This window comes from Entelurus aequoreus, linkage group LG20 (assembly GCF_033978785.1).
Source record: "Entelurus aequoreus isolate RoL-2023_Sb linkage group LG20, RoL_Eaeq_v1.1, whole genome shotgun sequence".
Lineage (NCBI taxonomy): Eukaryota > Metazoa > Chordata > Actinopteri > Syngnathiformes > Syngnathidae > Entelurus > Entelurus aequoreus.
The window spans coordinates 22,706,889-22,731,428 of record NC_084750.1 but is presented as its reverse complement, the minus strand read 5'-3'; the positions used below and the strand labels follow the sequence as shown (position 1 = coordinate 22,731,428).

The window sequence follows — 24,540 nt, the reverse complement described above, 5'->3', positions numbered from 1 at the left end:
TGCATATGCATCCACGTTTATGGATGCATGTTGTATTTTCTTTATATTCCAGCGAGATAAACCATTTTTGGGGGGGAATTGAGGGGATTATTATGATGCGTTCAAGAGTCTTATATTTTGGTTATATTATATATTATATTTTGGTTACTTATCGCAACAAACTACGTTAAAATGTTTACATTTTTCCCTTTTTCTCATTGCTCTACACATTTTTGCACTTCTTTCACATTTTCCTATAGCTTTTGCTTTTTTTTTTTACTGTATTTTTTTAAATGTTTAAAAAAAAAAAAAAGCTGCGGGCTGCAAATGGCCCCCGGGTGGTACTTTGGACACCCCTGGCTTAAGTCTTCTGCAACTTTGGAATATTTTGGTCAAATTCCAAATTGTACGACCTTAGAGGTTCCACTCTACCTTAATTGGGTTCCCTTGCTCAACGTGGGCCTTTTTTGTCTTTAGTCCCCCCTCCCAGTTGTTTTCCAGAGGTAGCGCGGAATACAAAGCAGGGGAGCGTGAACACAGCCTTTTACCTGCGCCCATCCATGTTGGTGAGTGGTCACGAGGCCAAAGTGTGGCCGTCAGGTTTGGAACGCTCTCATCCCGACTCCTCTTGTGTGTCGCAGGGAAGTACTTGAGGCTGAAGAGGATCCATTTCCAGTTGCCATACGATGTCATGTGGCGTTGGCAGCACAACCAGGTACAGCACCGCCGTTTAAGTCCTGAGTGGAGGGGGCAGGGGAGGGGAAACGACGTCAACAAGGAGAATCATGGGAGTTCATTGTGTGCATGCTGGGAATCAATCACTTTAATGCTGCTGAAAGATCAAAATCATGTATTTATCGTTGATTCCTTCCTTGGTTTTTCACTTCCATGGCATTTCAGCTCGCCGACGTCATTCATCATATTCACACAGTTTCTGAGAAGACTGTTATTTCTGCCTTGCATTTTACTGACGCGTAATAGTGTAACGGCTGAAAACTGTATCACGTTAACCAAATTCTTGTCTTTCTCTCCATAGCTTCAAAAGCAACCCGCCTTCCCGCTGAAGAGGAAGCGGCGTTACTGTAAGTCTTTCAGTAATACCAAAGGTAGTCGCCGAAGTGTTCGCCTTTTTACTAAAAAGTAGCCTGAGTCGATATCGACATACAGTTAATGGTTGAACGCTTTTGTCGACACAATATGTGAGATTCAAAGTTGTCATTTCTATAAAAATTAGGTCCGTTTATGTTGACATGTGTTGTAGTATTATTAAATTCATCTTTATTGCTAAACCGTAACACCATAATTACGGCCTAATTACCAGGCTTGTTTAAATTTCCAAATTGAATTAAGAAGGGCTCAAGCATTCAAATTAAAATCCATAATTTGAATTGAATTTTACTTGAATTATATTTGAAGTAGAGATGTCCGATAATATCGGGCTGCCGATATTATCGGCCGATAAATGCTTTAAAATGTAATATCGGAAATTATCGGTATCGGTTTAAAAATTATCGGTATCGGTTTCAAAAAGTAAAATGAATGACTTTTTAAAACGCCGCTGTGTACACGGACGTAGGGAGAAGTGCAGAGCGCCAATAAACCTTAAAGGCACTGCCTTTGCACACACACTAGTGAATGCAAGGCATACTTGGTCAACAGCCATACAGGTCACACTGAGGGTGACCATGTAAACAACTTTAACACTGTTACAAATATGCGCCACACTGTGAACCCACACCAAACAAGAATGACAAACACATTTCGGGAGAGCATCCGCACCGTAACACAACATAAACACAACAGAACAAATACCCAGAACCCCCTGCAGCACTAACTCTTCCGGGACGCTACAATATACACCCCCCTACACCCCCCATCTCAACCCCCCCAAACCCGCCCACCTCAACCGTCCCAAATTCCAAGCAGCTGTTTTGAGGCATGTTAAAAAAAATAAATGCACTTTGTGACTTCAATAATAAATATGGCAGTGCCATGTTGGCATTTTTTTCCATAACTTGAGTTGATTTATTTTGGAAAACCTTGTTACATTGTTTAATGCATCCAGCGGGGCATCACAACAAAATTAGGCATAATAATGTGTTAATTCCACGACTGTATAAATCGGTAACGGTTGATATCGGAATCGGTAATTAAGAGTTGGACAATATCGGAATATCGGATATCAGCAAAAAAGCCATTATCGGACATCTCTAATTTGAAGTATATTTGAATTGTTAAATTATATAATTTTGGTGAATAACAGTGTATTCCAAATATGAAAGATTTACATATTTCAAATAAATATTACTATAAACCTCATGTACGCGATATACAAACCCCAAAACCAGTGAAGTTGGCACATACTGTATATATATATAGTATAGTACACACGCTCCCCAGGGGGGCCTGCTCCACTATTTGAGAGGGACTGGTTTAGGTCCCAAGCCAACATTTTTAGCCCAATGTGAAAAAGTTTGGACACCCCTGATCTAAATGAACACATGCATAACTGGAGGAACACATGTCAAACTGCTGTTGGTTAAAAAAATCTTTCATTATCACTCGTTCTTCTTATGCCTCTAAACAAATGCAAGCAATGACTAGTTTCACTTTCGGGATATGTTGACGTAAGTCAGCCAGTCCCAGGGCTGTTGTAGTAAACGGTTCCACTGTAAGTTTTTCAAATGAATGTCCTCATTGTGGGACTTAACTGAGATGGTCTCTCTTCTTCACACAGGCCGACTAAAGGACAGGATGCTACCCTTTCAGCACACAATGGTGGGACTCACTATAGTGGTTTTTTTTGGTGTGCAAAAGGCATAACTAACGGTAACTCCATGCACAGGAGGAGGGCCCCACTGACCTGGCCAGCCTCTTCCCTCACCTCGACATGGAGCCTTTGACCGACAGCGAGCGGTATGGGAATCAAAACAGCGGCACTGATCTGTTACTCTTACTCAATGGCTGCTATCTTTTGTTTCGCCCCCGCCAATGTGGGTCAGGAGCTTTGTGGTGACACATCGCGTGTTCCTAGTGAGGAACTGGGAGCTGGTGAGAGAGCGACAGATCCGACTGAGGACGGAGCGCAGGCCAGAAAGGGACGGCGAGGCGGAGGAGAGGGACTGGCGCTTTGTTTGCGGGGACGGAGCCAGTGGAGACGACCACATCAAGTCAGGTCCATGAAGCAAGTGTGTGTGTTAGTTTTTGTTTCTGTAGGTGTCACGCGCTCATATGCGTCATTATATAAATGAATATACTGTATTTTCCGGACTACAGAGTTAGAGTGCGTTGAACTATAAGGCCGCGCCCACTAAATTTTAGAAAAAAATATTTTTTCCCCCAAACATTAGCCAAAGCTGCAGATATATACATTGCAAAATTAAATATTTACACAGAAATATTTTGTAAATGTTTATTTACATACCTTAACTGTATCCAAAGGGTGTCTGTAACACGGCAGTAAAACGGCTGATCGAACAAAACAGAAGTCATCGTCATGGACCTACTAGCTGCGGAAGCTAGCTCTCCAATCAGCTGAACAGACTCAATAACTCCACAGTGACGTCTCGGTGAATTTTACTGAGGAATTTGTGGAACTGAAAGAAAAAAAAATAGAATGCCATTGTAAGTTAATAATACTAACACAGACACTCATAAATATGTTAGCATGTTAGCTAATGCTAACAACGCTAGCTTTGATTATTACAATAGTAAGTACAAATATGCATGAAAACACTCCTACAGACATCACACATGGGACGGTTTAGTAAGTATAAACGGTTTTGATTATGTTAATAAACATACTAACGTTGCTTGGAGTGAAGAATGAAGAAACCATAAAAGTAGAACTGCTATGGATGAGTAGTAGACGGAACAGCACTTGTCCTTCCGGTTGAAAGCACTAAACAGAAGGAAATTCTGTAGACCAGGGGTCCCCGAAGTACGGCCCGCCAGCGTCCAAAATCCGGCCCGTGGGAAGTCCCAAGTTAAAAAAATATACACATATTTTTCTAAATTATTATTATTTTAAATCTAATCCATTTTCTACCGCTTTTTACTTTGGTTGTCTCCTAGCCACTGAGGCAAATCATAGTCTAAAAATACATTTTCCCATCAATAATGTGACATCGTCGGCAAAGTGCGCGCTCCTTCAGTCAATTAGTGCACAGGGAATATATATATATATAGATATACACATACATATATATATATATATATATATATATATATATATATATATATATATATATATATATATATATATATATATATATATATATATATTAGGGGTGTAACGGTACACAAACATTTCGGTTCGGTACGTACCTCTGTTTAGAGGTCACGGTTCGGTTCATTTTCGGTACAGTAAGAAAACAACAAAATATACATTTTTTGGTTATTTATTTACCAAATTTGTAAACAGTGGCTTTATCCTTTTAACATTGGGAACACTATAATAATTCTGCCCACGTTAATCAACACTAAACTGCCTCAAGTTGTTGCTCAGATTAAATACAATGACAAAACTTTTCTTCTACATATAAAAAGTGCAACATTGAACAGTTTCAAGTCAACTCATCATGCTTAATTTATTACAGCATTTTGGAAGCCTGTAGTTGATTTTTATTATGTAAATGTTATATTTTTATCAACATGTGATAGCAGGGACCCTGCCATTCAAAACTAGGCTGCTCCATTACTAATGATTAATGTAACTATAGCTGAAGAAATAGTACAATAGCAATAGGAGAGACTACACACGCACACACACACACCGCAGAATGAGCTAACGTTACGCTAAAAGCTAATTAGCCTTCACCTCAAGCCAGGACTGCGAGCGAGCTGAGCTGCAGTTTAAGTTTCTATAACGTCAACGGGCTCATAGTGATGTTACTAGTAGTTGACTGGGAGGTGTTTATTATCATTTGGTGAGAGTACTCTGCCTTATGCTCACCTGCTAAACACCTACCTGCTCCACTCTGAAGCGCTGACTACATTCGCTCTGAATACGCACTGCTGATTGGCTGTTACCGCTCTGAATACGCACTGCTGATTGGCTGTTACCGCTTTTTTGCGTAACCAATCAGATGGTTGTGTGGGTGGGACAATGCTGGGTGCTGAGACAGAGGCAGAAGAAGCTAAGCAGCTTGTTAAGACTTTAGGTTAGAAACTCGTTCGGTACACCTCCAAACCGAACCGAAACGGTTCGATACATATACACGTACCGTTCGTTACACCCCTAATATATATATATATATATATATATATATATATATATATATATATATATATATATATATATATATATATACATACAGCCCGGCACCCGGCCAAATTGTTTTAACCCAATGCTGCCCCCAAGTCAAAAAGTTTGGAGACCCCTGCTGTAGACATTCATCTTGCAGCACCTGCAGTGAGCTAAGTTGTCCAAAAGATGGCGCCATAGCACAAAAAATAACACACCTCTTCAGTGTGTCTGCTTGTATTTGATGAAAACTATTTGTTGAACACAAAACATTATGGGCATTAGCAAAGAAAACCCCCACAAATTAGCCGCACCGTTTTATGAGCCGCAGGGTCCAAAGCGTAGGAAAAAAGTAGCGACTTTTAGTCCGGAATTTACTGTATATATGGTGGCACCTCCAAGGTTGATAGAATAATCTGTTCCTGTCGGTAATCAGGGTCATACTGTTCCATATTGCTTCGATTTTACTTACACTACCGTTCAAAAGTTTGGGGTCACCCAAACAGTTTTGTGGAATAGCTTTCATTTCTAAGAACAAGAATAGACTGTCGAGTTTCAGATGAAAGTTCTCTTTTTCTGGCCATCTTGAGCGTTTAATTGACCCCACAAATGTGATGCTCCAGAAACTCAATCTACTCAAAGGAAGGTCAGTTTTGTAGCTTCTGTAACGAGCTAAACTGTTTTCAGATGTGTGAACATGATTGCACAAGGGTTTTCTAATCATCAATTAGACTTCTGAGCCAATGAGCAAACACATTGTACCATTAGAACACTGGAGTGATAGTTGCTGGAAATGGGCCTCTATACACCTATGTAGATATTGCACCAAAAACCAGACATTTGCAGCTAGAATAGTCATTTACCACATTAGCAATGTATAGAGTGTATTTCTTTAAAGTTAAGACTAGTTTAAAGTTATCTTCATTGAAAAGTACAGTGCTTTTCCTTCAAAAATAAGGACATTTCAATGTGACCCCAAACTTTTGAACGGTAGTGTATCTTCAAAGCCAAACAGGACATAAACATTTTTGTTTTTTAAGGGCGTGAAAAACATTTTAGGTTCATTTTCTGTTTTTGTTTTTTTTTGCCTAAATTTCTTGATAAACTTCTGTCCTCATAAATATCAAACATGTAACCCAGCTATCAAGGCAGAAAGGAAAGGAAATGTCAACACAAACATTGAAAACAAACAATGTAAACTAAATAGTAAATCACATTGAACACTTTAACAATAACCTCTTGAAATGAAGGTGCAAAAATAAGGAATATGTAAGAAATGCCCAATAAAGGGTAACAAAATAGCGCAAAGTGTGAAAACGTAAACATAGAGAAACCTGAGAAGAACTTTTTTCTGCAGGTTTAGTGCCAAGAAGTTACATCTGTGCTCTAAAGGGTGAGCACGGCTAAGGTGGTGTGGTATTACCGGTCTTGGTGGGGACGAGCACCTTGCATCATTTACAGACCACATTGGTCTGACTACGGTCCGTTTGAAACAAATCCAAAAAACTGCCATACCGTCGAGGTGACTTTTCCTCTTTTAACCACAATTTATTCGTTTTTACTTTATCTTCTCACTCCATGCAAAGAATGAACCACAATACAACAAGATGGCGCAACCAATCTTGATACCGGATTGGCTGTTAGCGTGTCACTCCCGCTGATCAGTGATTACTTCCTGCGTTGCTCGGTTACCAGAGAGCGAGTGCCTTTGTTCATGCAACCGACCTTGCTTAGCAACTTCCGAGTTCATCTGAAAAAAAAACAACAACAACAAAAAATGTAATGTTTTATCGCACGCATTTTTATTAACATAAATTACATGTTTATCGTGATATATATTGATTGAGTTTTATCGCTGAGTCCTATTTCTCACTTTCTTTATTAAAGTGCTGGTACTCACAACTTTCTTTGGCCCTATGGTGGATTATTTTGCAGTGAGTTAAAACAGCACAGATGTGTGGTGTACACAACAAGACTGACTAAAGAACACATGCGATTCTTTGATTCGGTATTCGATTCTGTGAAGTGATATTTTTGCATTAATATAGGCCTTTATGATAGACAAACCGTTTTCTGTATCTGTCTCTATTATAAAACTTAGAGTGAATAAAAAACCTAAACAAAAGTGAAACTAAATTTAGCCCTTTTGGCGAGCGGTGATTTACAATGCTAAGCAAAACAAAATTTAGTTTCACTTTCGTTATTTTTTTAAATTTTCAATTTTATAATAAATAGACTGAGACGGAAAATGTATTAATTTATATTTTTGTTAACTTATTTTTAGAATGTATGCTAATAAGGCTTTTATTTCACACAAACAATGTTAAATGATAGCATTTTTAGAATTTTTAGCATTAGCGTACAAAACCCAAAACCGGTAAAGTTGGCAAGTTGTGTAAATGGTAAATAATAAGAGAATACAATGATTTGCAAATCCTTTTCAACGTATATTCAATTGAATAGACTGCAAAGAAAAGATACTTAACGCTCGAACTGGTAAACTTTGTTATTTTTTGCAAATATTAGCTCATTTGGGATTTGATGCTTGCAACATGTTTCAAAAAAGCTGGCACAAGTGGCAAAAAAGACTGAGAAAGTTAAGGAATGCTCATCAAACACTTATTTAGAACATCCCACAGGTGAACAGGCTAATTGGGAACTGGTGGGTGCCATGATTGGGTATAGAAGCAGCTTCCATGAAATGCTCAGTCATTCACAAACAAGGATGGGGCGAGGGTCACCACTTTGTGAACAAATACGTGAGCAAATTGTCCAACAGTTTAAGAACAACTTTTCTCAACGAGCTATTGCAAGGAATTTAGGGATTTTACCATCTACGGTCTGTAATATCATCAAAAGGTCCAGAGAATCTGGAGAAATCACTGCACGTAACATTGAAAGCCCGTGACCTTGGATCCCTCAGGCGGTACTGCATCAAAAAGCGACATCAGTGTGTAAAGGATATCACCACATGGGCTCAGGAACACTTCAGAAAACCACTGTCAGTAACTACATTTGGTCGCTACATCTGTAAGAGCAAGTTAAAACTCTACCATGCAAAGCGAAAGCCATTTATCAACAACACCCAGAAACGCCGCCGTCCAAAATTGACTGATGCAAAGTGGAAAACTGTTCTCTGGTCTGACGAGTCCACATTTCACATAGTTTTTGGAAACTGTGGACGTCGTGTCCTCCGGACCAAAGAGGAAAAGAACCATCCGGATTGTTATAGGCGCAAAGTTGAAAAGCCAGCATCTGTGATGGTATGGGGGTGTATTAGTGCCCAAGGCATGGGTAACTTACACATCTGTGAAGGCACCATTAATGCTGAAAGGTACATACAGGTTTTGGAGTAACATATGTTGCCATCCAAGCAACGTTATCATGTCTTGCTGCTTATTTAAGCAAGACAATGTCAAGCCACGTGTTACAACAGCGTGGCTTCATAGTAAAAGAGTGCGGGTACTAGACTGGCCTGCCTGTAGTCTAGACCTGTCTCCCTTTGAAAATGTGTGGCGCATTATGAAGCCTAAAATACCACGACGGAGACCCCCGGACTGTTGAACAACTTAAGCTGTACATCAAGCAAGAATGGGAAAGAATTCCACCTGAAAAGCTTCACAAATTGGTCTCCTCAGTTCCCAAACGTTTACTGAGTGTTGTTAAAAGGAAAGGCCATGTAACACAGTGGTAAAAATGCCCCTGTGCCAACTTTTTTGCAATGTGTTGCTGCCATTTAATTCTAAGTTAATGATTATTTGCAAAAACAAAATTACGTTTCTCAGTTGGAACATTAAATATCTTGTCTTTGCAGTCTATTCAATTGAATATAAGTTGAAAAGGATTTGCAAATCATTGTATTCTGTTTTTATTTACGAATTACACAACGTGCCAACTTCACTGGTTTTGGGTTTTGTATAGAGGATGTTTAAATTTGAAGGTTTCAGTGTGCTTTATAAATCCACCAAAATAAAAGAAGTTTGAAGGCAGTTTCTCATTTAATGGAACGGGCAAGTGTGTCCAAACTTTAGACTAAATCTATGCAGCAGGAGTCGAGTGAACATCTGAGTAGACACGGGTGTCCTGTGTCTTTTTCCTTCAAAAACATTCATCCGTGCTTCTCTTACAAGCCGCCATCCTCAGAGCTGGCTCTCTGTATCGCGCTCGGATCAGCACAAACTTAAGTGCTTTTCCAACCACGACATCGAAGCTCGCATCAATGTTTCCCCATCTCTGTCATACCACTGTTTGCGGTTCAAAAGGCAGGCAATTAGTCATCAGCTTTCTCCATGTTTCTCCTGATTAACTGCAATCGGGGGCAAATGAGGACTCTTTCTACTCTTTGGACACAGCATTAGGTACACCTGCACAAACAAATACAATGATAATAAAGAAATCGGCCTTCAAAAAGAGTACAACTTAAAACAGAAAAAGCTCTGTGTTTGTTTTAGAAGACCACTTCCTGGTTTATTGACAATTTTTGTTACTAAATAATCGGGGCGCTCAAAAAAATGTATTCACATCCAAATCGCAATTTTTATTTATTCCTTTTCTAAATCTATTAATAATTTAACATTTGACAACTATTATTTATTTATAGTTATATTTTTTGATAAGGATGAGCGATATGGCTGAAAACTGTATCATGATACAAGTCATTTACAGTATATCAGTTGGTATCAATAATTATTGATATTTTTATGATCTATCAAAAAACAAAAATATATAAATATTAAGTGTAAACATTTTTACTTAAAATGTAACCTTCCTCTGATTATAATCCCCTCAGCTGTCAAGGCAGAAAGATAAGAAAATGTCAACCATGAAAAAAACCTCAATCAATGTAAACTAAATTGTAAAATCACGTTGAACACTTACCAATAACCTCTCAAAATGAAGGTGCAGAAATGCTAAATAAAGTGTAACAAAATAGTGCAAAATGTAAACATAGAGAAACCTGAGAAGAACTATTGTCTGCGGGTTTAGTGCCAAGAAGTTACAGCTGTGCTCTAAAGGGTGAGCGCGGCTGACTTTTCCCGTTTGATCGACAACTCCTTCGCTCTCTGCAGCTCTCAATTTTAGTTGTTCTTCTTGCTCCGTGCAAAGAATCAACCGCGAGACAACAAAATGGCGCAACCAAACTTGATAGTTGATACCGTTACCTGATTGGCTGTTAGCGTGTCACTCCCACCGATCAGTGATCACTTCCTGCAACGCTCGGTTACTAGAGCCAGTGCCTTTGTTCTTGCAACCAACCTTGCTTTGCAACTTCCGCTTTATTCTGACAAAGAAGAAAAATAAATTATCGAAAACTTTTTTTAATGATCTCGATTACGTGTCGATACCAATATATATTGATATTGTTTTATCCCCCAGCCCTAATTTTGGGATTTTCTATATTTTTGTTAGCGTATAAAATAAGTACTGTATTAGTATGTCTTCTCAATTGCTTTGTAAATGTCTATCCAAAGTATTGTAAAGCTGAGATTTGGTTGGAATTGCACCATTTTCTTTTTTAGCTTTATAACCATTTTGTTTTGTTCCCCCTTATCTATGGTCTTATATGTGTAGAGAATCCAGTCGCTAGTTTAAGGTCACAGGACATCCTTTGGCGTGTTGGTTCCTAAAGCCAACACAAGTCTAGGTTAAAAAAAAGCCTTCAGACTTGCTGCTCCATGGTCATGGACTGAATAATAAAAGGATCTGAGGCTACCTAAACTGATCACTTTGGGGGAATTTCAGGCCTGTTTGAAGGATCGAGAAGCTGTTTCTATTGGGCATTGTACTTGTTTTTGACTTGTTTGTATTGAACCATCTTATTATTTACCTATTCCGTGTTTTTATGTTTAAGTTGCAAGTAATTTGTACTTTTAACCGTAGTGTGTGACTACTCCTGTCTTTGTTGTTGTTCTATTAATTTATGAAAACTGTTTTGCAGGTCACTCTCGCAAAAGAGATTGTTATATTAATGATTTTTTTACCTGGTTAAATTAAGAAAATTAAAATGAATGAAAATTTGTAAATAAAATGTAAAATAAAATAAAAAATAAAAAAAAATTTTCAGGCCAATGCTGCGCATAGCAGCAGTGCTTTAGCTGCCAAAAGGAGCTTTTTAAACTTGTACTCTAGTGTGAAAAGGTGTTATTATCATTTATATATCTAAGAATTTTACAGTCGTGGTCAAAAGTTTACATACACTTGTAAAGAACATAATATCATGGCTGTCTTGAGTTTCCAATGATTTTTATTGGTTATTGTGGCCAAACAGCTTAATTTTTGTTTCATCTGACATCACATGGACAAAGATAAGACCTTCTGGAGGAAAGTTCTGTGGTCAGATGAAACAAAAACTGAGCTATTTGGCCACAATACCCAGCAATATGTTTGGAGGAGAAAAGATGAGGCCTTTCATCCCAGGAACACCATGCCTACTGTCAAGCATGGTGGTGGTAGTATTATGCTCTGGGCCTGTTTTGCTGCCAATGGAACTAGTGTTTACAGAGAGTAAATGGGACAATGAAAAAGGAGGATTACCTCCAAATTCTTCAGGACAACCTAAAATCATCAGCCCGGAGGTTGGGTTTTGGGCGCATTTTGGGTGTTCCAACAGGACAATGACCCCAAACCCACGTCAAAAGTGGTGAAGGAATGGCTAAATCAGGCTAGAATTAAGGTTTTAGAATGGCTTTCCCAAAGTCCTGACTTAAACGTGTGGACAATGCTGAAGAAACAAGTCCATGTCAGAAAAACAACAAATTTAGCTGAATTGCACCAATTTTGTCAAAAGGAGTGGTCAAAAACTCAACCAGAAGCTTGCCAGAAGCTTGCCAGAAGCTTGTGGATGGCTACCAAAAGTGCCTTATTGCAGTGAAACTTGCCAAGGGACATGCAAGCAAATATCAACATTGCTGTATGTATACTTTTGACCCAGCAGATTTGGTCACATTTTCAGTAGACCAATAATAAATTCATAAAAGAACCAAACTTCATGAATGTTTTTTGTGACCAACAAGTATGTGCTCCAATCACTCTATCACAACAAAATAAGATTTGTAGAAATGATTGGAAACTCAAGACAGCCATGACATTATGTTCTTTACAAGTGTATGTAAACTTTTGACCACGACTGTATTACAATAATTGTGTTGAATTAAGAATCGATTCTAAATCGAATCATCACCCCAAGAATCGGAATCAAATTGTTAAGTTCCCAAAGCCGAAGATTCCCAACTCTACTAATTACCCCACAATACAGTTTTACAAAGAGCCGTACCTTTCCCGGATGTGGTTTGGGGCCGGAGGAAGGCTTGCAGGCAAGCACCTGGTCGGGCGCAGCTCAGTGAAACTGTTCAGGAACTGCTCTCACTTGGGGCCGTGCACATTTTTGTGGTTGTGGAGGGAATGCGTTCATCATTCCTAAAATGGCAATAATAGAAAATACATCAGGTCCTTCATTCTTATAGGCGCCGTGCCCTAATAATGTCTTGTCACCACTCCACAAAAAACTCTGTATGATGCAGAGGACTTCTACAACCACATCAAATAACATATCAAATCAACAGCAAACAAAACTGAGCAGTCAGTGAAACTGGTTTTAGTCAACGCCCTTGGACCGGTTGACTCAAAACGAGAGGTTGTCAACATACCCGAAACCAAAACTAGTCATTGCTTGCATATTTACTTGTGACTTTGTCCACCAACATGAGGGGATGGGTGATAATAAAGTTAGTTTTTCTTTTGCCTAACGCAGTTTTTATACTTACACTTAGACAAACTTTAATGATCCACAAGGGAAATTGTTCCACACAGTTCCTCAGTTACAAAGGATGGAAAGTGTAAGGATGGAAAGGATAATACAGGTATGAAGTAGACAAAAAATGTACCGTAGTAGCAATATAAAATATAACATATATGTAATATTTACATATCATATATACAGTATATGATATATACTGATATACAATATTAATATATTATATTTTTATATAATATATACAATATATAACAATTACTATGTACAATATTACAGTATATGTAACAGCTGCAGCATAAAATAGAGAGTACATCCAGCAGAAAATATACATTATAAACAAATAGAGGTACCTAACATAAGAGATGTCCGATAATAGCCGATATTATCGGCCGATAAATGCTTTAAAATGTGATATCGGAAATTATCGGTATGGTTTTTTTTTAATTATCGGTATTGGTTTTTTTTTATTAAATCAACCTAAAAAACACAAGTAACACTTACAATTAGTGCACCAACCCCAAAAAAAACTCCCTCCCCCTTTTTTACACTCATTCACACAAAAGGGTTGTTTCTTTCTGTTATTAATATTCTGGTTCCTACATTATATATCAATATATATCAATACAGTCTGCAAGGGATACAGTCCGTAAGCACACATGATTGTGCGTGCTGCTGGTCCACTAATAGTACTAACCTTTAACAGTTAATTTTACTCATTTTCATGAATTACTAGTTTCTATGTAACTGTTTTTATATTGTTTTACTTTCTTTTTTATTCAAGAAAATGTTTTTAATTTATATATCGTATTTTATTTTATTTTATTTTTTAAAAAGGACCTTATCTTCACCATACCTGGTTGTCCAAATTAGGCATAATAATGTGTTAATTCCACGACTGTTTATATCGGTATCGGTATCGGTTGATATCGGTATCGGTAATTAAAGAGTTGGATAATATCGGAATATCGGCAAAAAGCCATTATCGGACATCCCTACCTAACATAGAAGTGGTCAGGTAATAGATAGATATCATCTATTGCTGCATGGCGAGTGATTATACAGCTGGATGGAGTGCGGAATGAAGGAGTTCTTGAATGGAACACTGTGGGAAATGAAGCTGAAGGAGCCTGTTGGAGTATGAGCTCCGCTGTTCCTCAATTGTCTGGTGGAGTGTGTGGGCGGGATTGTCCATGATGGCGAGCAGTTTGTCCAGTGTCCTCCTATCCCTCACCGACACAAACGCCTTTAACTGCGTGCCAATAGTTTGGCCGGCTTTCCGGATCAGTTTATCAATCCGGTTTAAGTCGGTTTTGCTGGTGCTGCTCCCCCAACTAACCACTGCAAAGTACAGGGCACTGGCCACAACAGACTGATGAAAGATCTCCAACAGCTTGCTGCACACATTAAAGGACCTGTTAGACATGTTTTTACTCCGTTTTTTTTTAAAATTCTGTTTTCAAACAACAATTAGGGATGTAATGATTACTGTTGTAATGATTCACGCTGCTCTGCGATAATGAAGAAGTTAACAATACCTTTTCTTCTCCAAACATATTGCTGGGTATTGTGGCCAAACAGCTCAATTTTTGTTTCATCTGACATCGCATGGACAAAGGTAAGACCTTCTGGAGAAAGTTCTGTGGTCAGATGAAACTAAAATTGAGCTGTTTGGCCACAATACCCAGCAATATGTTTGGAGGAGAAAATGTGAGGCCTTTAATCCCAGGAACACCATTCCTACCGTCAAGCAGGGTGGTGGTAGTATTATGCTCCGGGCCTGTTTTGCTGCCAATGGAACTGGTGCTTTACAAAGAGTAAATGGGACAATGAAAAAGGAGGATTACATCCAAATTCTTCAGGACAACCTAAAATCATCAGCCCGGAGGTTGGGTCTTGGGCGCAGTTGGGTGTTCCAACAGGACAATGACCCCAAACACACGTCAAAAGTGGTAAAGGAATGGCCAAATCAGGCTACAATTAAGGTTTTAGGTCCTGACTTAAACGTGTGGACAATACTGAAGAAACAAGTCCATGTCAGAAAAACCAACAAATTTAGCTTAACTGCACCGATTTTGTCAAGAGGAGTGGTCAATAATTAAACCAGAAGCTTGCCAGAAGCTTGTGGATGGCTACCAAAAGCGCCTTATTGCAGTGAAACCCACCAAGGGACATGTAACCAAATATTAACATTGCTGTATGTATACTTTTGACCCAGCAGATTTGCTCACATTTTCAGTAGACCCATAATAAATTCATAAAAAAAAAAAAACTTCATGAATGTTTTTTGTGACCAACAAGTATGTGCTCCAATCACTCTATCACAAAAAAACAAGAGTTGTGGAAATTATTGGAAACTCAAGACAGCCATGACATTATGTTCTTTGCAACTGTATGTAAACTTTTGACCCCGACTGTATCTCTGTAAAGGCATACTTTAAGGTGTACCTATTATTGTGACCAGTCATGATTCCATTCCCTCCCGGAGCGCCTTCACTAAAGTACCGCACTGTAACTTCTCAGATGTACCAGTGGGGGTGGTGGAGGTGACCGTTTCCACCAGCAGTGACCCCCAACACCACGAGAGCCCCGACACCCCCAGCTCCCTCGCAGCCAGCCCCCGCGTGAGTGCATGAAAACATGCAAAGTAGACGATGAATAATGAGCAAATCATTTGTTTAACTCTGTGATCTTGCTCATCCGCAGCCCACGGACAGCCAGGACGGAAAGGAAGGAGAAGACGAGGAGGAGGAGGGTGGCAGCGTGGATGACAAAGTCGGAGATACCAGCAGAGAGCAGAGGAGAAAACGGCTCAACGATTTACTTTTGACCCTTCAGCATTCATAAGCTAACACACAGAGGCAAGTAGGGCATAATACACCTACTTAACACACGGTGCATATAAAGTCACTAAAGCCTTTACTGCATGCATTTCCATTGAAAATTAACCACATATTGTAAGAACAAAAAGCACCTTTTGCTTTTATTACAACTTTCAGTCTTGATAGGTTGGAAGTCTGACATCATTTGACATTATTGTCAACTATTTCCCTTCCATAAGTGCTCAAAATGTTATCAGATCTCTTGTTCATGCCCCCCCAAAAAGACCCTCACAGATTTTTTTTACTGGATTTAGGTCTGGGCTATGGCTGACTCTGGCATAGTGTTGTCCCGATACCAATATTTTGGTACCAGCACCAAAATTATTTAGATACTTTTCTAAATAAAGGGGACCACAAAAAATGGCATTATTGGCTTTATTTTAACAAAAAAACTTAGGGTACATTAAACATATTTCTTATTGCAACTTTGTCCTTAAATAAAGTAGTGAACATACAAGACAACTTGTCTTTTAGTAGTAAGTAAACAAACAAAGGCTCCTAATTTAGTCTGCTGACATATGCAGTAACATATTGTGTCATTTTCCATTCTATTATTTTGTCAACATTATTAAGGACAAGTGGTAGAAAATGAATTGTTAATCTACTTGTTCATTTACTGTTAATATCTGCTTACTTTCTCTTTTAACATGTTCTATCTACACTTCTGTTAAAATGTAATAATCACTTATTCTTCTCTTGTTTTATACTTTACATTAGTTTTGGATGATACCACAAATTTAGATATCAATCCGATACCAAGTAGTTACAGGATCATACATTGGTCACATTCATAATATAAATTAAAAAAAAAAAATGTTGTTGTGATGCCAAAAAATATCGACATAATCATAGTAGTATCGACGAGATACGCCACTGTACTTGGTATCATTACAGTGGATGTCAGGTGTAGATCCACCAATGTCATTTGTTTACATTTTGACGCCGGTGAGCTATGGTGTGTAGTGAAGCATGTTTAGTTCCTCGTCCTGCAGGGATGATACTTTCTTCCTTTTCAACTTATATTCAATTGCATAGACTGCAAAGACAAGATATTTAATGTTCCAACTGAGAAACTTGTATTTTTTTTGCAAACAATCATTAACTCAGAATTTAATGGCAGCAACCCAATGCACAAACGTTGGCACAGGGGCATTTTTACCACTGTGTTACATGGCCTTTCCTTTTAACAACACTCAGTAAACGTTTGGGAACTGAGGAGAGCAATTTTTTAAGCTTTCAGGTGGAATTCTTTCCCATTCTTGCTTGATGTACAGCTTAAGTTGTTCAACAGTCCGGGGTCTCCGTTGTGGTATTTTAGGCTTCATATTGTGCCACACATTTTCAATGGGAGACAGGTCTAGACTACAGGCAGGCCAGCCTAGTACCCGCACTCTTTTACTATGAAGCCACGCTGTTGTAACACGTGGCTTGGCATTGTTTTGCTTAAATAAGCAGGGGCGTCCATGATAACGTTGCTTGGATGGCAACATATGTTGCTCCAAAACCTGTATGTACCTTTCAGCATTAATGGTGCCTTCACAGATGTGTAAGTTACCCATTCCTTGGGCACTAATACACCCCCATACCATCACAGATGCTGGCTTTTCAACTTTGCGCCTATAACAATCCGGATGGTTGTTTTCCTCTTTGTTCCAGAGAACACGACGTCCACAGTTTCCAAAAACAATTTGAAATGTCAGACCACAGAACACTTTTCCACTTTGCATCAGTCTATTTAAGGTGAGCTCGGGCCCAGCGAAGCCGGCAGCATTTCTGGGTGTTGTTGATAAAAGCTTTTTGCTTTGCATAGTAGAGTTTTAACTTGCACTTACAGATGTAGCGACCAACTGTAGTTACTGACAGTGGTTTTCTGAAGTGTTCCTGAGCCCATGTGGTGATATCCTTTACACACTGATGTCGCTTTTTGATGCAGTACCGCCTGAGGGATGGAAGATCCGTAATATCATCACTTACGTGCAGTGATTTCTCCAGATTCTCTGAACCTTTTGATGATATTACGGACAGTAGATGGTGAAATCCATAAATTCCTTGCAATAGCTCGTTGAGAAATGTTGTTCTTAAACTGTTGGACAATTTGCTCATGCATTTGTTGACAAAGTGGTGACCCTCGCCCCATCCTTGTTTGTGAATGACTGAGCATTTCATGGAAGATGCTTGTATACCCAATCATGGCACCCACCTGTTCCCAATTAGCCTGTTCACCTGTGGGATGTTCCAAATAAGTGTTTGATGAGCATTCTTCAACTTTCTCAGTCTTTTTTGCCACTTGTGCCAGTTTTTTTAAACATGTTGCAGGCATCAAATTCCAAATGAGCTAATATTTGCAAAAATTAACACCGTTTTCCAGTTCGAACGTTAAGTATCTTGTCTTTGCAGTCTATTCAATTGAATATAGGTTGAAAAGGATTTGCAAATCATTGTATTTTGTTTTTATTTATGACTTACACAACGTGCCAACTTCACTGGTTTTGGGGTTTGTATATTTTGATACAGTTTTCAGCTCTAACCTTATATTTGCTGTACATAAAGTAAACTGATGTGTTGACAATATTTCCACTCTGTGCATTATCAGGTGTGAGCACTGACAGGAAAAGGGGACCAGTCCCCCGCCGGGACACATGTACAGGTGCTGTTTGGACATTGGGAGAGGATCAATTAAAAAAAAGCAAGAAAGACATCATCATGACACGCTGTGGCAGATGTTGAATCGAGCATCTTTAAAGGATGAAACCATGGCAACACATCTTTTGTCCGGGCAGCCAAGGATGAAAGCGAGACAGAGAATGAGAGCGAGCGGATCACGGAAAAAACAGACCAGCTGAAAATGAATTTGCACTAAAGACACTAAAGACTGTGTGGAGGTTCAAAAGACACACTTCCGCAAGCAAAGTGCGCGTCAAGACTGAGCCGAGTGAAACCTGGACGCTTATGAAGCGATACCTAGGTCAGAAAGGAAACTTCCAAAGTCACATTGCACCTTGAGGAAGGGGAAGAAGCTCTTCTATTTACTCTACCAGACAGCGAACACAACGCGGGGGTGTTGGCGTCGCTGCAAAATAATTTTAAGAAAGATAATATTTTTGTTGTGCCGTCTTCTAAAGAACTCAATGAACACGAGGAATGTTGAACTATTTTCAGTATTGCTTCCTGAGGGTGAAACGTGTCTTTATTTCCATCAGATTGCCTTTGAGAATGTTTTATTGACAATCAGAATGTCCCAGGGCAGTGAGAAATGACAGGATGCGGTTCTAAGCACGGTGGTACCTCGGTTTTCATTAATAACCCGTCCCGAAAGGTCCGCCGAAACCCGAACCGTACAACAACTAACGCAATTATTTCCCTAGGAAATAATATAAGTCCACCCAATAATGTGAAGACAAAACACATTTTATCTAAAATAATTATAGATTTACATGCAGAAAACAATGTGAAACACATACACTATATTGCCAAAAGTATTTGGCCACCTGCCTTGACTCACATATGAACTTGAAGTGCCATCCCATTCCTAACCCATAGGGTGCAATATGATGTGGGTCCACCTTTTGCAGCTATTACAGCTTCAACTCTTCTGGGAAGGCTGTCCACAAGGTTGCGGAGTGTGTTTATAGGAATTTTGGACCACTCTTCCAAAAGTGCATTGGTGAGGTCACACACTGATGTTGGTGGAGAAGGCCTGGCTCTCAGTCTCCGTTCTAATTCATCCCAAAGGTGTTCTATCAGGTTCTGGTCAGGACTCTGTGCAGGCCAGTCAAGTTCAACCACACCAGACTCTGTCATCCACGTCTTTATGGACCTTTCTTTGTGCACTGGTGCACAGTCATGTTGGAAGAGGGAGGAGCCCGCTCCAAACTGTTCCCACAAGGTTGGGAGCATGGAATTGTCCAAAATGTTTTGGTATCCTGGAGCATTCAAAGTTCATTTTACTGGAACTAAGGGGCCAAGCCCAACTCCTGAAAAACAACCCCACAGCATAATTCCTCCTCCACCAAATTTCATACTCGGCACAATGCAGTCCGAAATGTACCGTTCTCCTGGCAACCTCCAAACCCAGACTCGTCCATCATTTTACCAGATGTAAAAGCGTGATTCATCACTCCAGAGAACACGTCTACACTGCTCTAGAGTCCAGTGGCGACGTGCTTTACACCACTGCATCCCACGCTTTGCATTGGACTTGGTGATGTATGGCTTAGATGCAGCTGCTCGGCCATGGAAACCCATTCCATGAAGCTCTCTGAGTACTGTACGTGGGCTAATTGGAAGGTCACATGAAGTTTGGAGTTCTGTAGCAACTGACTGTGCAGAAAGTCCGCTGACCTCTCTCTGTCAGTTTACCACTTGGTGGCTGAGTTGCTGTTGTTCCCAAACTCTTCCATTTTCTTATAATAAATCCGACAGTTGACTTTGGAATATTTAGGTGCTAGGAAATTTCACGACTGGATTTGTCGCACAGGTGGCATCCTATGACAGTTCCACGCTGGAAATCAGAGCTCCTGAGAGCGGCCCATTCTTTCACAAATGTTTGTAGAAACAGTCTCCATGCCTAAGTGCTTGATTTTATACACATGTGGCCGGGCCAAGTGATTAGGACACCTGATTCTGATCATTTGGATGGGTGGCCAAATACTTTTGGCAATATAGTGTATATATATGATCAAACATTGGGAATACCTGGGACCTTTGTGGGTCTTTTTATTGCCTTCAAAGATAACATCATGCAACAGAATGTTCATTTTAAAAAGTGGTAAAAAATGGTCACAGAAGTTGTAAAGGAATTGATCTCAAAATTTGCGTTATCCAGTAGAGGTGGGAATCTTTGTGCACCTCACGATTTGATTAAAAATCGATTATTGATGCATCTTTTTAGTTTATGTATATTGATGAAGATTTACATTTCTTTTCGTTTCACTAAATAAGCGTTTATCACTTGCAACATTAAAAAAAAAAATCAATGGGAGTAAAAAAACAGTTAAATTAATTCCCACATTTAATAAATTAATGAAAATGTGTGCAAAACTGGACCATAAGTGCCAGATAGTAAAGGAGTTGGTGGGATCACTGCAGTCAGACACATTTTAGAACTGTCTGCATCACTTTATTTACAATAAATAAATCGATTATCAATCATTGACGTTTACTAATCGATTCGATAATCTTCCATGTCCGAATTGCAATGCATCTAAAATCGATTATTTCCCACACCTCTATTATCCAGTAAGTTATTTTTAGCACAAGCTCCCCGGGACCCTTTTGTCTCCCATTGACTCCCTTTTATAGCAGCCATTTTTCGATATACTGTAAACTTGTTATTTTGTAACGCTTTTTCCACGAACACCAAATGAATCCAAGCATTTCCTTTTGAAATACGTATAAATCCTATCAGAGGTGTAATTTGACCTCTTAACCGGAGATACTGCCAGAGTACCATAGAGTACCATAAATTCATATTAGACGCATAGTTGCTTTAATTTGCCAACAACTTTGATGTCATAAAAAAGATGTTGGTGAGTTGGTAGTGACATGTAATGTGCATCTAATTTAGTGTGTAACTTTGCTGCCTCTTGGCCAGGACTCCCTTGAAAAATATTTTTTTTAATCTCAATGGGATTTTTTTCCTGGTTAAATAAGGATTAAAAAAAATGACAGTTGTATTAATGTGGCTACAAAAATATTGTGCCTGCACGATTATTGCATACTTTGTTTTTGCCATAACAAAATTGGGATTTCTTTGACAAAAAGGGCTTAAAACATAGACATGGTCTGAAATATATCGAGCAATTTAAGAGTAATATTGACTTATTTTTAAAACTTTTATGGCTGAAATCCGTTCAGGTCCCCGGGACCTTTAACATTCACCATATTTGGGGGCTCCCCAAGGGTTAATTGGATAAACAAACATTTCATTTAACATCAAGTTTATGGGAGACTCTTATCAGAGAGAGACGGGACCTCACTTTCGGATTTTGCTACGAGTTCTCATAGTGTTTCTCACCTTCTTCATTCGAGTGTTGGCACTTGCAACTTTTTTTGGCCCTACGGTTGCTTATTTTTTTGCTTGGTTGTACAATACCCGAGATGTTACGCGAACATATTAATCGTCAAAAAGCGGGGCGTACGAAAACAGAGGTACCACCGTAGAAATGCCATGCTGTCGAGTATCGATCAAAGCAATATCTCCTGTGATAAGGACTATTATTATCATTACATAGTACATACATACAGTACAGTATATCTTTGTCATGTTTTATTAAGTCGCCTTGGTGTTTATTTTAGTGTACAGATGCTTAGATAGGTCTTACTTTATAAGGGCATTTAATATCTAGTTTCATGTGAATGTACATAAAACATAAACTACTACAGTATATACATAAGATATAATCATTATGCTTTGGTTTTTTACCGCTGACCAATACATTAGCTTTCATTAGACTGTGATTGTATACCTTTTGTTTTGTTTTTTTAGACACGCATGTTTTTTGTTGGTCAAACAATCAGTGCTTATCATTTCTAAGTAGCGTGGCTTTTTTTTTAATTTTACGAATAACAAGCCAAGAAAGTGCAATTTATTTTCACTGTTTACATATCCTGCATATATTTTTCCTTCCCTTTCCTGATTTTTATAGCAAAAAGGTACAACAATAACAACAAAAAGAGTTATTTATCTAGTTTGCATGACATGTATTACCTTTGCCTGCTGCCTCTCAATGCATCTGGAAAAAAAACACAATTACCATAGAAAGTCAGCTTTTTTTCTTTTTTTTTTTGCTTCTCTATCCAGTAATTATAATAAAAACATTTTATGTCTAAGAACTAAACCACGCTTGGCCAAGCAGTGCTGTGGAGTGTGTTGTCCTCCATAATGACCCACAATAGAGGACGTGTAATCATAGCTACAATGTGGGGGTGGGGGCTGAGGATGACTCGGGGGAATTATTCTCCTTTGGTTGCCTTCAAAAACAACCATGGCAGCTATTAATGGCGCTTCTAGAACAAGGGTCAGCAACCTTTACTGTCAAGAGACATTTTCCTCGCTCTTCCACTATAAGAAAAACAGTCGGAAGTAGTGTTGTCCTGATACCAATATTTTGGTACCGGTACCAAAATGTATTTCAAAATAAAAATAAAAAAATGCCATTATTGGCTTTATTCTAACAGAAAATCTTATGATACATTAAACCAGGGGTGTCCAAAATGCAGCCTGTACTAATTTTGCACGTACAAACTGCATCAAATATTTTGTTACTTGACAAATGACACAAACGTTAGTATTCAAGCTTTTTGTTGCTATTTTTGTAGGTATACACTTTAGTCTTAGTTTGGTACTTGATGGATGCTAATGTTGGGTCCAGAGTCGGGACCTGCGCTGCTGACCCCTCTCCGCTGGAGATGGTCTCCTGCTGGCCCCACTATGGACTGGACTCTCACTATTATGTTAGATCCACTATGGACTGGACTTTCACAATATTATGTCAGACCCACTCGACGTCCATTGCATCCGGTCTCCCCTAGAGGGGGGGAGGGGGGTCACCCACATATGCGGTCCTCTCCAAGGTTTCTCATAGTCATTCACATCGACGTCCCATTGGGGTTGTGAGTTTTTCCTTGCCCTTATGTGGGCTCTGTACCGCAGATGTCGTTGTGGCTTGTGCAGCCCTTTGAGACACTTGTGATTTAGGGCTGTATAAATAAACATTGATTGATTGATTGATTGAATGTTAGCATGCCAGCATTTTAAACAATTTTTTCCAGTAATATATTTTGGTACTTGATGCATGTTCATACTTGCCAACCTTGAGACCTCCAATATCGGGAGGTGGGGGGTAGGGGGTGGGGGGCTTGGTCGGGGGTGTGGGGGGTGGTTGGGGGCGTGGGGCGTGGTTGGGGGCGTGGTTATTTACAGCTAGAATTCACCAACTCGAGTATTTCATATATATATATATATATATATATATATATATATATATATATATATATATATATATATATATATATATATATATATATATATATATATATATATATATATATATATATATATATACATATTTTATTTACATAGAAAAAAATAAAAAATACTTGAATTTCAGTGTTCCGGTGGCTATCAATTAGATGGCAGTATTGTCCTGTTTAACTTCTCCGTTCATGATGAGTATATCATTTCGGCCGCCGTGTTCAATGGAGAAGTCTGACAAAAAATGTTTGTGGGAAAGCGGACGTGAGAACAGGCTGTCCCCACTCAGTCTCAGGTCCGCATTGAGCTGGAGGGGGCGTGGCCTCCAGCTCCGGCTGAATACCGGGAGTTTGTCGGGAGAAAATCTCTGCCGGGAGGTTGTCGGGAGAGGCGCTGAATACCGGGATTCTCCCGCTAAAAACGGGAGGGTTGGCAAGTATGCGCATGTTACAGTTAGCATTTTACCAGGCTAACATTAGCGTGTTAGCTTTTTGAGCTAACTTAGAAGGTATACACCAGGGGTGTCAAACGTACGGGTTTTATACGGCCCGCGGGATGAGTTTGCTAAGTATAAAAATGAGCCGAAATTTTTGAATGAAAGAAAAATGTGTCCACTAGATGTCGCTATAGCAATTATTTGTATCTTTGTAGATGATGCTACACATGTAAAAAAAAAAACACATAGTTAGTGCACCAGTCGAGGAAAATG

General features: G+C 39.1%; 1 protein-coding gene and 1 long non-coding RNA gene across 3 annotated transcripts in view; one reads left to right on the top strand and one right to left on the bottom strand.

Annotated features, from left to right (window-relative positions):
- LOC133636042 (histone-lysine N-methyltransferase ASH1L-like) overlaps positions 1 to 23,639 on the top strand; it is an 83,517-nt gene extending 59,878 nt beyond the window's left edge. The window contains exons 6-14 of one of the 2 annotated variants that reach the window (XM_062029645.1): positions 457 to 545; positions 621 to 694; positions 1,016 to 1,061; positions 2,717 to 2,757; positions 2,825 to 2,895; positions 2,982 to 3,154; positions 15,498 to 15,598; positions 15,681 to 15,835; positions 18,450 to 23,639. In XM_062029645.1, the coding sequence (XP_061885629.1) occupies positions 457 to 545; positions 621 to 694; positions 1,016 to 1,061; positions 2,717 to 2,757; positions 2,825 to 2,895; positions 2,982 to 3,154; positions 15,498 to 15,598; positions 15,681 to 15,821 (736 nt within the window). In that variant the 3' untranslated portion in view covers positions 15,822 to 15,835; positions 18,450 to 23,639. Of the gene's footprint in view, positions 1 to 456; positions 546 to 620; positions 695 to 1,015; positions 1,062 to 2,716; positions 2,758 to 2,824; positions 2,896 to 2,981; positions 3,168 to 15,497; positions 15,599 to 15,680; positions 15,836 to 18,449 lie in introns of those variants that run through there. The other variant, XR_009822167.1, reaches the window with a different exon arrangement.
- LOC133636044 (uncharacterized) overlaps positions 1 to 24,540 on the bottom strand; it is a 32,476-nt gene that overhangs the window by 4,578 nt on the left and 3,358 nt on the right. The window contains exons 2-6 of the long non-coding RNA XR_009822168.1: positions 22,566 to 22,590; positions 12,498 to 12,640; positions 6,854 to 6,974; positions 3,404 to 3,575; positions 528 to 716 (exon numbers count right to left, since the gene is read on the bottom strand). This is a non-coding gene — a long non-coding RNA (uncharacterized LOC133636044). The remainder of the gene's footprint in view (positions 1 to 527; positions 717 to 3,403; positions 3,576 to 6,853; positions 6,975 to 12,497; positions 12,641 to 22,565; positions 22,591 to 24,540) is intronic.